This window comes from Lichenostomus cassidix, chromosome Z (genome assembly GCF_008360975.1).
Source record: "Lichenostomus cassidix isolate B80296 chromosome Z, HeHo_3.0, whole genome shotgun sequence".
NCBI lineage: Eukaryota > Metazoa > Chordata > Aves > Passeriformes > Meliphagidae > Lichenostomus > Lichenostomus cassidix.
Genome location: NC_139511.1, coordinates 30499831 through 30514565, shown reverse-complemented (window position 1 = coordinate 30514565; position 14735 = coordinate 30499831). Strand labels below are relative to the sequence as shown.

At 40.4% G+C, this 14735-nt stretch overlaps 1 protein-coding gene across 1 annotated transcript; it reads right to left on the bottom strand.

The window, feature by feature from the left end:
- Positions 1-1604: 1604 nt before the first annotated feature.
- On the bottom strand, positions 1605-12904 carry CHRNA6 (cholinergic receptor nicotinic alpha 6 subunit). Its single transcript, XM_085042276.1, has 6 exons — positions 12471-12904; positions 10078-10217; positions 8225-8269; positions 7065-7174; positions 5942-6932; positions 1605-2999 (listed from the first exon to the last, which is right to left on the bottom strand). The coding sequence occupies exons 1-6, from the start codon at positions 12886-12888 to the stop codon at positions 2877-2879; spliced, it is 1827 nt and encodes a 608-aa protein (XP_084898402.1). The 5' UTR covers positions 12889-12904; the 3' UTR covers positions 1605-2876.
- Positions 12905-14735: the final 1831 nt, after the last annotated feature.

Genomic DNA, 14735 nt, shown 5'->3' with positions numbered 1-14735 from the left:
TCAGGTGTTCATCTGACAGATGGTCCGTGCAACACTTTGGTTGCCCACCCCCAGACAACACATGGCTATGTCTCACATGGCTGTGTCTGATGCCAAGCTGCTTTTTTTGGCTTATGCTAGTGAAGATCAGCAGGGCTCATGTGTGGGGGATGTATGAACATTGCACAGGTATGGCTTCTGGCCTCCAGTCTTCCTAGCATTGCCTCTGGGACTGCTACATCTGTAGTCTCACTACTCATTCTCTTGTTCTGCCTGTTCCTGAGCTTCTCTAAATCTGTTTGCTGCTGGTTCACAAAAGCATTCAACACGTGGCCCACAAAGGCCTGCCACTAAAAACACACCTAAGGAGGATGTTTGGGCAGACAGTCCTCTGATGGGGCCCTTCCCTCTGCTCCACATATTCTGCCCGTGGATGACAACATTGCAAATTGCAAATCTTAACAAAAAACCAGTAACGCTCTGCTTTACTACTGTCTCAACATGTGCTGTCTCAATTTCTGGGCATTGGTTTGATGGGGCCTTTGCACTGCTTGGCAATATTACATATACCACCCACTCACTGAAAGATAAATATGACAAACTCTTCTGGGCCTTTTAGTGGAAGCAAAGTGGAAAAATGGTCTCCCTTGGGAAGAGAATGTAAGGAGATGCTGAGTTGAATTGCTTCTCTGCTTTTAAAATTAATCCATGGATGCCATCACTCTCAAGGAAAGGAGAATCCTTGCTGCCAGTGGTAATCTCATCACTGAGATGTATAATAAGGGGTCTTGGTAATGTGACCTTGGAGCTGATGGGGTGAGAACAGACTTTCCCTGTGGCTGTGCACAATGTGTGACCCAAGCCAACATCTGGGATGGCACCAGCTCTAGTTATAGCTTTTCTTCTTATGTCAGAAGGTCCCCCAACCTTCAACAAGAGTTGGAACAAGCAAAAATGTTATTATTGTGTGGGTTCTCCGCATCTGCTTACAGGGACACCCCTACTGCAGCTTTTTTCAAGGTGACATGCTGACATGCTTATTGTGTTCCCCATCCCCACTCTCTGTAATCAGTCAACTGCATTCACAAAGCTGGCAGCAGTACATAAGGCTCCCAATCTTGAATGTGCCAAACACAGCTGAGAATGGCAAAAGATGGCTCCCAAAGTTACTGGGCTAGGGGCAGGAAGGGGAAATAGTACATCAGAAAGACACAAAACATGACTTTCCAAATCAGGGATTTTGCTGAAGTCAGATTATTGACTGTGGGGTTGTAGCTGTCATGCCTAAGACACCAATGCAGTGAACCTTCAGCCACAGTATTTTCATGGCTTGGATGGTCATAGAGTGCAACAATGAATGTGACAGTCAGATGTCTTTTCTGTAGAGATGAAGGTTTTGGGCTCAGAATTCAGCTCTTCTCTTCAACTTTCTTTTATTTTCCTGCACCTCCTTTCTGATTAAAGAGCCAGCATAGTAAATATCCTTTAGTAGCATCTATAAAACCATTTCACAACAGGAAATAAAAAAAAACAAAACCACAAACCCACAAATTCTTCAAGAAGATATATCTCAGGAGTGATATTTAATTGGCAGGCTGACAAAATAAACCATGCTTTTTCATATATCTGTCAGTCACTACATAATTGAGAAACATTCAGGGGGATTACAGAAAATAATAGTTTTCTTCTACATTTTCTTCTACAGTCATGGGCTGTATGAAGACAGTTATATTCTTGTCATTCCACTTTTATCTCTATAATACACACTAATTCATTCCTATTCTCTTTATTATGACATATCATAAAGGCCAGTCAGTTGCTTCAGAAACAAGGAGTCATACTTTCCATGGATTGGTGATGTTCAGAGCAGAGACTGATACATGGCAGACACTGAAAACACTTCGTTGACACTACACAGTTAAATTTAGAGTCCCTATAAGAGAGAAGGGTTTTGTATTCTTGAAATCATTTGGTTTAATTGTAGTGGTGCCTTTCAAAGAAGAACCTTTCATCACAAAACTAACAGGAATATAAACAAACAAGGAACTTGAGGGTAAACCATCCACATTTTATAGAAACCACATCAGAAACACATCTACAAAGTGTTTCAGGATGAAGCACACTAGGACTGGGACCTGGTCACATTGCAGCAATTCAGCCCTGAAGGATATGTCCCTACAGTTAAGGTTTGCACACACATGACCCATGAGGAGCCAGGAAACAGAACATTACTGCACAGCTGTTTGAAACAGGGTGCTCAGCTTTGCATAGGATTCATGGTATCCAGCCTTCTTCTGCTGGGATGTGCATAGTCCAAGCTAGTCTTGGGTTTTAAAAACAGGAAAACTCAGATCAATCCAATGCTGTCAAAACAATTCTGTCTGTGACAAGTAGCTACTCTGGGACAAACCCTTCTCTGTTGGGTTTATGTCCAAGCCTGAGCAAGCAAGAGTTTTCAGAACAGAACCTGTAGACTAGGACCACTGTTAACCTGATGAGAGATGTGGCTTGGAAATCCTGCTGAAACTTTTCAAGGTCTTGGTACTCACTGTCAGGAAGCAAAGAGGGCTTAGGTCACATGCAAAGCTAAGTGGCAGATCAAACTAGTTTTAAAAGATTTTAGAAGCATGTAGTTTTCAAATGTGTATGCCTCATATGGTAATATGCCTCACATTCTAATATTAACTTCATTTGTCTTCAAATGCAATTAAATGCTTAAGACCTGTCTGAGTTCAAATATAAATGTGAACACATACTTTATTGTTCTGGGACCTTCTGTGGCCGGGTGTTGAGGAGGTGGTGAGTAGAAGGGTTATGTTAAAAGAGAGAAATAAAAGGTAAATTTCTGAACTGAAAATTAAACAAGAATGAAAGTGGATAAAAAGCAGTGGATCAAGTTATGTCTCTGCTATTAGTGGCTGGATAAAGAGCCCTACAGTCCCAAACACACAAATGATTATAAATACCCAGAGAAATACTCTGTCTATCACCATAGCCACATATTTCCAATCATCTTCCACCTGCAAGAGAATAAAAAAAAAGAATAAACTACATGTAATGTCACATGCAATTGTGAGTTTACATTATGCAATAGAAATGCCCCTTGTGCTTTTGAATGTGATGAAGAACATTTGTGCAAGTCAGGAAAGTTGTTTGTCATGCTTATGGTTGCTGCAGTTTTCAAGTCACTTCAGAGGGGGTTGATTTTCTAATGGTATTTTACCATTTTTGGCTGAGAACATGCAACGCTGTCCTAGTCTGCTGAATTGCTCTAAATATTCAAGTCTGAGGGCAGCCCATCCATGGCTGTGAGGCTGACATTAACAAATAGGACCTGATCATGTGGTGGGTGCAGAGTGGGGTGGTTTAACAGCAGGCACAGCCACCGTAGCTTCATATCACTGAACCCTGTCAAAGGATTTATCCTGACAGCCCACACAAGACAGTTTGCTATTCTAGTCTGATTTGAAACACTGTCTCTCCAATCAAGCCCCATCAACTTCAGAAAACTGGACAACAGGACACATAGACTGTAGCAAAACAAGGGCTCTGACTGAGCAAACTGCAATGTCTTGTGCTAAGCGGGACAGTGTGGATTTTATATGGCTGAGAGATAGACCTCAGAATCACATTCACTGAAGATGCTGTCCTTTAAACTGTACCTTTAAACTTGTACTGCACAAGAAACACTGCATCAGAAAAACATTCACTCATATAAACTAGTGACTGGTTAAGAGCCCTCTGCTGAGGAACCTTCCACTTGTTTTCCCAGTTTCATTATATTTTACTCCAAGAAAATACTGGGTTTAGCATTTTGATTGTGTTGAGGGTGAGAACTACAGTGGCAGTTATTGGGGAGTACAAATAAAAGTTAAGTAGGGTAAGTTTGAAGTTGTAAACTATGATAATGGCTATTCAGCCCAGGTGAGAAACAGATAAATAAGCTAAGACTTTTTGGGTTTGTGTTTGACTGAATCCTGTCCAACCTCCCAGGACTGCTGAGAGGATAGCTATAATAGTATTGTTAGGTTGAGTGATGGGGATGAAAAAAGAGGGTGGCTGAAGAAAACTTCATGACCATGGATAGCAACAGGCTGGTAGTCAGGGAAGCACCTTGGAGGATTTTTGAAAATCAGAAATGGAAGCTGTACTTTGCATGACAGAAAATGAAGCAAGAACTTCAGCAGCTGTAAATGTTGCTACAATTTTTAAATTGCTTTTATTTATATAGGACTAGTACATAATACCACTCATATTGTTTTGTATATCTGGCTGAAGCAGAAGCAGCTTCCAGAATAATTTTTCTCAGTGCCTGCCTGAGAAAAAATCCTGTGTTTTCCCTGAAGAGGGAATATTTGTAAGTGAAAAATCATGCTTCTCATTCCTAGTATGTTTTGAAAGGTAAGATACAAAGCTGCTGATGAACACAGTAGACTAAAAGTACAATTGCATGTGGCAGGAGAGATTTGCAAAATGCAAATCAGCAAAACGAGCAAAGGAGGACTTCTCCTGAGCTGTATAATCAAGACAGCAAGTTATTTGGATGAGTGCATGCAAAGCCCCTTCTTATTGAGAGAGCATCAGAGAAAGCAGCTGAATCAGTACATGGATATGTTTTATGCAGCTGGTGTGACAATGAAAGCAGAGCTGAAATGTTTGGGTTAAGCAAAGCATTGAGGGTATAGGTACTAAGCCATGCTCAGCTCAATCCCCATCCACCTCTATGCCAATAGACTCCTGCCTTTTGCTTCAGGCTGGCATGTACTACAACTCATTCTATGAATTCAGTCACCAGCTTAACACTAGTCCTTTATTCAAAAATTTATGGATTTTGTTTTCAGATGAAACTTCTTCTGCCGGGCATAAAAAAAAGAGCAAAAAAGGTAATCTTTAGGTTTCACAGAAGTTGCATGGATTTCAACAAAAAAATTCTGATAGAAAGTATGTGTATCAAAATTTCCCTTATAAAGTTTTTGTGATTTTCAATACAAATAAACCAGTATTCAGTTTTGAAATGGATTTTACCATCATAGAGCATCAAAAAAACTTCAAAACCAAAACCAAAAAATCTGTGACAGAACAAAGATATATATTTCATTAGGTTCTAAACAATTCTTAAAATATTATGAAGTGTCAGAGAATTCCTGCTCCTTGTGAGGTCTGGGTGTCAGAAAATATTTTGCAGCTCCTTTTAGTTGCTAGTTGCTTTACACATGAGGATGTGGCCCAAGAACTCTTTAAAGTCCAATGTGCATAATTTTCTATGACAGTAATCCCAAACAGGATAAAAATTTATAACCTCACACAAGCAATTTCATTAGATGGTCTTCTTCCCCAGGAACTTGTCTTACTGCTACTGTACCTTTAGTATCTCCTTCTTAGACCATGTGCAGCCTTCCTGGACTCATTTGATCTTCAGGACTGACTCCAAAGGGATTCTGACAATCAGCCTCCTAAACAGGCCAAAGCCTGCCTGCTGGAAGTCCAGTTCTGCTGACACCCCTCTTAATTCTACCCAAAATTGAAAACTCTATCATTCTGCAGTCGCTGTGCCCACGGCCTCCAACCATCACACCTCCCACCAGTCCTTCTCTGGTCACAGTGAGCCCAGTGTGGCACCTTTCCTGGTTTGCTTGCTTCCTGTATCAGGAAATTACCTTCCACACACTCCAGTAACCTCCTAGATTGATTCTTCTCTGCTGTGCTATATTTCCACAGCCCTCTGGCAAGTTGAAGTCCCCCATGAAAGCAAGGGCTGGTGATTACGAGACTTCTTCCAGCCTTTTGTAGAATACATCATCTGCCTGTTCATCCTGCCTAGGTGGTCTCTAACAGACTCCTACAAGGACCTGCACCCTGCTGACCTTCCCCCCAGCATTTACCCAGAGGTGCTCCACCTTGTCATTGCCATTGATTCCAATACAATCAAAACAAGCCCCAGTGGGATGGTTACCTCCCTTACCTCTTTGGTTTCATTTTGAGACCTCATGTTCTCTGCGATGAACTGGACGTTGCTAATGACATCCTTCACCTCTGGGGCGTACTCCATGTGAGAGTGCTCTGCCACCCATTTCAGTGACTGATGGCTCAGTCGTCTTTTGGTAGTTGGGAGTTCAGTTGCCTTATCACAGTGACTGCATCTCTGCTCCTTGTGCAATTTGGTATCTTTGTGTTTGCTGTGCTTTGACTTGCCCGACTTACTGTCTGATACTTTCTTGGTTTTTCTGCAGGTGGTTTTCTTCTGCTGTTCTAGTGGCCTCTGCATCAACAGGACTTTGGGGAGCAGGCTAAGAAAGACAGTTTTTACCCATTTGGGCATTGTGTGTGTGGTTGGAGTCCTGTAATGTATATTCAGGACAAACACTGTGATGACAATTGACAGAGTCACAAATATCATTGTGAAGAGTAAATATTCCCCTACTAGGGGAATTACTAAAGAGGTGGATGGGATTGTTTCTGTGATCACCAGTAAAAATACCGTCAAAGAAAGAAGCACAGAGATGCAAAGAGTAACTTTCTCACCACAGTCAGATGGTAGGTAAAAAACTAACACAGTCAGGAATGAGATGAAAAGACAAGGAATGATCAGATTTATGGTGTAGAACATTGGCAACCTTCGAATATAAAAGGAATATGTTATGTCTGTGTAGATCTCTTCACAGCAGTTATATTTGATATCATGTTTGTAGCCAGAAGCATCAACTATTTCCCACTCACTATTTTCCCAAAAATCATTCATATCTACTTTGGATCCAATGATCAGAAGATCAATTTTGGCTTTGTCATAGGTCCATGAGCCAAATTTGAGTGAACAGTTCTGATGATCGAATGGGAAAAAGGTAATATCCATAGGACAGGAGCTTTTAAAAATAGCTGGTGGGGTCCACGTGATCATTCCATCATAGCGAAGGAGGGCTTTGGTCTTGCCTTCTACTTGAAAATCTCCCACAGCACTGGAAAGACAAAGAAAAGAAAATTACCATAAAAGTGAAATGTAATGGGTGTTTTCATGGGTGCTGCAAGATGATATTTTTGACAGAAAAAGCCAAATGAATCTATAAAATGGGTAAAATGAATCATCATACTTATTATATAAGACAATATCTGGTTTCCAAATTTTATCTGCTGGTACCCGAACAAATTCAATGCCATCATATTGTCTGGGATCCCATCGCAGTTTGTAGTCATTCCAAATCTGAAAGAAGAACGGACAAGGATTTTAAAACCTTAAATTATCAGCAAATGTCTGTTTCTCAGATCTTCCTGTAAAACAACAGACTATGATAAAAATGCAGTATGTGAAAAAGGGGACAATGGGCCAAAAGACAACAAGGCTATGACCTGGAGAAACACTGGACACGTGTGAAAACTGCCCCCATTGATTTCTGCTTTGTTCTCTGTGAGGGTGGGGGGTGCCAATTGTTATGAACTGCTGACCTGCTGAGATCTCTCTGTCTTTTGACTTCAGTAAAGACCCTTGTCTGCGAAAGGTTACCTCCCCACTGCAGAGAGAAAACAGGGGCCTTGCTGCAGCAGCCCACAGGTTAGAGGGCAGTACCAGAGGAGACCAGCACCCTCATGAGCAAGGAGGCACACGAACAGGCAGCTGCTGGACAGGACTGGTGCCTCAGGAGTAGGGAAATACCAAGTCAGGGCAGTGAGGGATGCACAGTAGCTCTCTTGCATTGCTGAGAGAGCTGAGATTGCACGATGTCTACTGCCCTATCATGGGGCCATGCTCCACGGTCTCTCACCTATTGTAAGTACAGTATATTTTACAGAAAATTTTGAGTGGACCACAATCAGTGCCTGAAAAAGCTCGTGAAAGTTAGCTGTATTTTCTCAGCAGTTTAAGTCCTCTAAGGATCTCTATCTATGTAAAAACTTTATCAGGAATAATGGAGCCCTGTTCCTTTAGCTAATAAATGTTTTGGTGGAGATGACCTAGGACTGCAGAGCTACATATTTAATGACTCTTTAAGGAGTAAATCCAGCTAGATTTTCCAGAAGAAAACCAGTCATCATGAAGTTGGAGAAGAATATATCACACAAGAAAAAAGGAAGAGGTACCTTCTTGGTAAAAAGAATGAAGAAATTACTTTCACAATTGTGGATCTTCTCCTTACTAACCTTTTAAAATCCTGGTTACAAATCAAGGACTTATTCTGGAGATGTAACTTAGAAGGTAACGCACATTTCATCACATTGATGCAAAATGCATGAGAAATGCAACACAGTCACTTACGTGTCTTAGCCACAAATTTGTTTCCATAATCTGATTGACTTCATCCTACAAAGAAACACAGGCATAACCAGTTATAGTGTCCTGATATGGCCAAAACTCAGCCCATAAAACTGGAAAATAGAATTCCACATTAACTGATACCACGTTTTTCTAGCATCTTTCAAGAGGTTTACATATTGTACACAGTTGTGTGCAACTATACTGCAAAATTAATAAACCTTTACTGAAAAATCATGTTCCATAAATACCAGACATACAGAAAGCTGCACTGTTTTGCCAGGAACTTGAATACCTGAAGAGCGCACAACCTAGAATTGCTCTGACCTGTACCACAGGAATAAGTTTCTTCTGGTGGCTGTGTATTTTGTTGGATTCAGTGTCTGAAAAGCTCTGATTTCGCAGTACAGTACTAGTCAAGATTAAAGAAAAATGGCATCTGTATCACAGCATTCTTGAGTTTCTATGCAAACCTCTGGAGCAGATGCACTTAACCAGCACTAAATTGGGTAACTATTATGCAGAGACCTTCTTTTTTCCAGTCATTTATTGCAGCTTCCAATCAGTCATGTATCAGAAAGACGATGCAAAAGACACAAATATGAAAGTTTGGATCCTGTTCTAATGAGCCTTCAGCCTAAAAGTATTCAGAAACACTTATACTACATACATTATGAATGCCGGCTGACATTCATAATGAAAATATTTAAAAGAATATTGCTTTAGGTAGTTCCTAGCATTTAAGCACATGGATTCAAAGAAGTTATTTACAAGCCAAAACTAGAAATGTCCTAGATGAAATTTCAACAAGTTTAAGCACAAAGATCACTTTTTAAAGGCTAGTAGGATTCCTGTCTATGGGTTAAAATATATAGGTTCTCCTAAAAAATGTGACTCTCTCTTGAAAAAATTCAAGTGATTTACTAATGATGTTAATTTCTTTTCCTTCAAAGACTGTGCTAGGAACCAGGGGTTGAAGTGTGAGACAGAACTGTAGATACCCACTAAGCTACCTGTAACAATGAAATAAATTACTTTGACAGAGGAATTCTAGAAAGTGATGACTGTCCTCACCATGAGGATTTAAATTGTCTGCATTTATCTTCTCAGATAGCTCAGCTCCCTGGCTGCTGCTGAATGTTGCTGTTTGCCTATTACTTCATTATGGACTCAACCAGGTACCTCAGAATTGAAACTGTGCCTCTGTTCTGTGGATAATTTGCTTCATAGAGAACAAAGGCTAAGCTCAGGCTTTGCTTCTTCCACTGTCCTTCTTGGTTCTGTCCTGCCCAGTGTGTTTGCCCCACACCCATGTGCATTCCAAAACATGCAACATTCATCCCCACCTCCATGCCTTAAAATACCACTCTTGAGGCTGCTACACCACTCTTCTCTTATGTAATTTTGAAACAAATAGACTGAAAAAAAGCATGCAAAAAAGATTTTACCCCTCAGGACCACTGGGGAATGACAGCAGCCCCACAGGAGAACGGGTCACATGCTGCACACAACATGGACACACCAGGTATCTCTGGAGAGGGCTATTCCTGTGAGGAGTGAGCTTGAACATTCAATACTTCTGCCGTGGGCTCTGCAGGCTGCTACCTGAAGCAGAGGGGTTTGATGCTACACAGTAAGGAAATGAATCTGCGTCATTCAAACAGCTTGTTTGAGCAACTGGAATGACTTGTGTGACTGAAAGAACAGCAAAGGTCTCAGCATGTGCACTTAGACACACATGAAATGCCAGCTAGGAGAGTTGTGGGTGCGTGCAGCCATCACATCTCCTGCTTCAGCGATTTGCATGTGTTTACAGCCATCCCCAAAGCTCAGCAGTATCCTGTAGTGAGTCTTACCACATTTGTAAGCTGGGTAATGGCCAGTTCAAAATACACTGTGACAGGATCAGACACATTTTCCACTGGCCTGATGAACTGATTGTACTGGGAGAAGAGTTTGTGAAACAACCGTTCCTCTGACTCGCAGGCTGTGGTATCTGTGTTGGTAAAAAAAAAGAACAGCTAAGCCAGAGGTAAGAAAAAGGGAAAAAATGTGCTGGATAACATCCTAGTCTGTGCTATATTTCTGGATCTTGCACTTGTGACCATGTTTAAAGCCACCTGAGCACAGAGAGGAGAGGGTTGCCATATCCTGACAGTTGAAAGCATCCTCCTGCAGAATGTTGGCTACTCCTTGTTTCCTCCAAATGTAGGGTAATGACCTCGATGGAAGTGTCTCCTGAGATGGATTTAATGCCTATGGGCCTCCACTTGGCCCACCCTGGTATCACACCAAACTAACTAAGGTGCTGTGAAATAGAAGAAGTAGAAATGTGATAGATTTAATCATTGTGAGTCTTCCTGGTAAAACACAGTGTTTATGAAAAGCATAGCTATTTACAAATTAAAAGCTCGAGGCTGTAACTACTGTATCAAAATCTCTTATCAGGATATTAGGTGACCACAGTGATGCTTTCTAATCTTAAGCACTATAACTGCATTTTATCCTCATATTTGATATTTCCACTCTTTAGATACAACTTTTAAAAGAAAGTTCATTTATTAAGTTCTCTGAACTAGAAAAAAAGCAGAAATATTAACATTTCTTATAGAAAAGTATGCATCTATGTAACACAGAACTGTTCTTTGGGAACAAACAGATCACAGCTGTAACCCCTCATTAATGAAGAACAAACCAAATGGCTTAGAAGAAACAAGGTATGTGATGGGCACTCAGTTGACTCACTACAGAGTTAAGAAGAATGCTCCTAACTTGTTACATATAGTCCAAACAACTATTTTCACATTGTTAAAGGCTACGGACTTTGATTTCCAAAAGAAAATATTAAATTATATTGACTCTGGCAACATCAGCTGAGAAGAACAAGTTTCTTGAATAACTTTGCTATTACAATGTGTTACTATAATTCAGCACTTAAACTAAAAATACTTCAAGGTCAAGATTTAGAAATTCCTTCACTTATTGTGCACATACATATGTGTTATCAAAGCTTTATGATGATCCCAAAGATATTACTGATACAACTGAGGAAAAATTTGTTTTCAGAATCATGGCTGTAAGTTTTTTGCATTATTCCCAGACTGCACTAGAACACATTAGACAAGCAACAATAATAAGCCTTTATGATTGCAAATATTACACATAGAAGGGGCTTATATCAGGCAGCATGGTCTCTGGCACAGCACAGAATACAAATTTGCAATTCACATATCCTTCAGTGAACACAAGGACCTGTGGATGCACAGATGTGGATTTTGCCTTTAAGGCGATACAAAGCATCCTGAAATTGCAGAGGATTATCATAATTTCAAGCTGAAATGTTGGCTACCGGTCACTTACATGAATGGAAAGAAAATTCTAGTAAAAGTTTGAAAAGTTGATGTTTCATTTCATCCTTTCAGCATCATTTAGAGAAGATACATGAATGTCTGCAAAGTTTGGATGCTTTTATATTATGTATTGTTCCATCCAAAAAAGAAATAAAAATTTTCTTTTCAGATTTCGTTATCACCACCCACAGCACTGTGACTACAAGTACACCACTGTGGGAACATGAAGTCGCATGACTAAAGTCAATTGAGTCCAAAATCATGTTTCATTTGAAATTTTCCCATTGGCCTCTTAACAGACACATGCTTTAAAATAAAATAACAAAATCAGATAAGTATTTAGGTCTTATCTCATGGTACTGCTTTAAGACAATATCTTATGCCTTGCTAACACAAGCACTGTATTTAATACACATCTTGGTCATCACCAGAAGTGAGACTTTCAAAACAGCTGTGTGTCCTAAAAGGAGAAATCCTGCTAAACTCCGTGAGAGTTGTGCACAGAAATGACTGCAGCATATTTAAACACAGATCACAAACAACAGTGAACAACTATAGTTAAAGTTCTCAAATTTGAAAGTGTGAGTACAGACCATGCACATCCTTAGCCTGAATTATTAAAGCACTTACAAATTCAAGCACCAAATGAAATTACTAGGACCCCTATTCAATTTTTATTGTTTTCTAGAAACAGTGCTTTAGTTAGTTATCAAACAAAAATGAAGAGTTTTATATTAGAAAACTAGTATTGCTTTAGCTCTTTTAAAATACTATTGAAATGTTACAGATTTCACGTTAGAAATAGCTGCTAGAAGCTTTACATTGAATTCATTCAGGAAAACAGAAGCAGAGACAGTGACTAGAAAATATTCTAGAAACTGATATCAAAGACAGCCTACCTTTAATCAAGGATGTGAACACGAATGCCCACACACAGAAAGCAGGGCAACACCAACACAGCCACCTCTCAGGATGCATTGCTAGCAGCAGAATAGAACTTGCTTTTGAGAACAGAGGTTTGGGGAAAGAAAGAAGAGGCAAAAAGACATATAACTCTCCTGGCTGGCAAGTAGGTGGTAGAAGGATAGATTTCGGTTTTGCATCTGCAGCAAACTCTGCAGCCTGCTGAACAGACCAAAGCCTTGCAGAGTTGCTTTCACTACCACTAGGCAAGGAGAGATTATGCCGTACAGAGCAAAGGGAGGCAGGCAGCATCCTATCAGGTGACTTCACATTTCCAGTCACCCGCACCCCTGCCCCGGGGGAATGTATGAGTGCAGGAGAGAGAGAGAAGACAAGACACAGGACAGCCATCATGGAGCAGGGGGAGCAGTTGTCTCAGCCCTTCACCCAAGGGTTTAGAACTCTCATCCTGCTAAAGCAGCTGCCTTAGCTATTGCCTAGTGATCACCTGAGTGAGCCTGTCAGAATACACAGAGGTGAAACAGCTTCAGTTTTGTGGCCGAGGACTGATTCTGTAGGTGATGGAAATGGATGTTACATGGTTTTAACACCTCCACCAGAAAACATAATGAACCTTGAAATAAACACATCATCAAGTGATTGAATTGCTTGGCAGTATTCTGTGTGAATAAATATAAGGCAAGCAGACTTATTATTGCCATCTGACAGGAGAAACTAAGCTAAGTTCTTTCTGCCAGTCAAGTCAGCTTACAATATCAGTTCTTCTAACTTTTTCTTCCCTTGTGTGTGCAGTCTCCTGTGCCAGTGTGCTAGTGTGTAAATGGAGGAGTGGAATAAAGAAAAAAACATCAGGTGCTGTCACAGGCCAAGTTCTCTGCAACAGTGTTAATCTTAGTCACAGAAATTAAAAAAACCGGATCTCATGATCCAGTAGAGGTTAATGCATGTTCTCTACTCAGGTGTTAAGTACACATGTCCTTGCAAGAGAAATACCTGGAAAGAATCTGTAGGTAAAGGATCTGAGAAACTGAGGATCCTGTTTAGCTGCAGCAGTGCCATCCAACCTCCCAGAAAGCAGCTTGGACAGGGAATCTCCTTTATGTGTGCTCAATCCAGCATGAACAAATCTGAGAGACTGGATGAATGATTTGATGAAAACAGAAATGCTGCTGATTTTCAGGCACTTACACTGTTGTGTAAGCATACAGAGAAGTAAAATAAAAGTCAGAAAATGAAAAAAGGATGTCCTTCATACTGCAAAATACAGAGGCAAAGCTGCAGCTCAGAATAAGAAATTAATCTGTCACTTATAAAAATTGCTTAAGTATAGATAGAAAGGAAGAGGACTGTCTGCAAGAAAGAGACTTAGGAATGAGTTGACTGTATAAAGAAGACACCTGAAATGGACCAAGTTGCCCATGCCAAATTTTAAGGGATGAAAAGTAAATCTTGAAGGATTATTAGCAGAAGGCTTACTCCAGAACTCACTGGAGACAGGGAGCCTTCAGCAGAGAGATGAGAAAGCAAAATAAAAAACCCACATGAGTGTTTGGAAGGCTGGGAGTCATTTTACTCTCTCAAAAGCAGCAGTGTGCATAGACCACAAGGCATGGCTATGAGGCATCTCTAAGCTAAATTATAAATATCGATAAAAATTCTCCTTGCAAATAATTTTAACATGAAAATATGGGTTTCACCATGGTGATTTGTCTTCTAAATTTCCACTTTGCCAACATTTTCCAAGGAAAAAAGTAAAAATCACAAAAAAAATTTGCTTTGTGCCCAATTTTTCCAAGTTGAAATGTTTATTAGAATGGTGTTAACAGTTCAGGTCCATAGCTTGCAGTTTTCTCGCCTTACCAAAAGAAGTTCATACTTTTTCCTTGAATTGATGTGGCCATGGTGCACTATGGCAACTAGAATTACGCAGCCATGAGGCATCACAGGATGCCTGTGGCTGGCTGCAGTCATGGCATATGCACTCCTGTTAAAGTTTAGCACTTCTAGAAAGATGGCATATGGTAAGACAGTCAGATACAATTTGAAAACAAATTCCCCCCAACTTAAAATGTTTTGACATTTTCAAACATTTTGCTCTTCCACGGAATGTACCAGGCCAGGAAATCAGGAGTGAGAAGTTAACAGACCTGCATATGCATATCTGCAGCCTGAAAGGTCTTCAGAGGTGAGGGTAATGAGTGTGCTTCTGTTCCAGAGAGAAGGATACCAGTGGAAGGCCA

What these genes read in the sequence shown, in the direction of transcription:
- CHRNA6 (XM_085042276.1), bottom strand. Translation starts at nt 12,888, where the DNA reads ATGATGGCTGTCCTGTGTCTTGTCTTCTCTCTCTCTCCTGCACTCATA. An exon ending in CAAATTTGTGGCTAAGACAC is followed by an intron (nt 7,175 to 8,224) that starts GTAAGTGACTGT and finishes TTCTTCTTTCAG; the next exon opens with ATTTGGAATGACTACAAACT. An exon ending in CTCAAAATGAAACCAAAGAG is followed by an intron (nt 3,000 to 5,941) that starts GTAAGGGAGGTA and finishes ATTCTCTTGCAG; the next exon opens with GTGGAAGATGATTGGAAATA.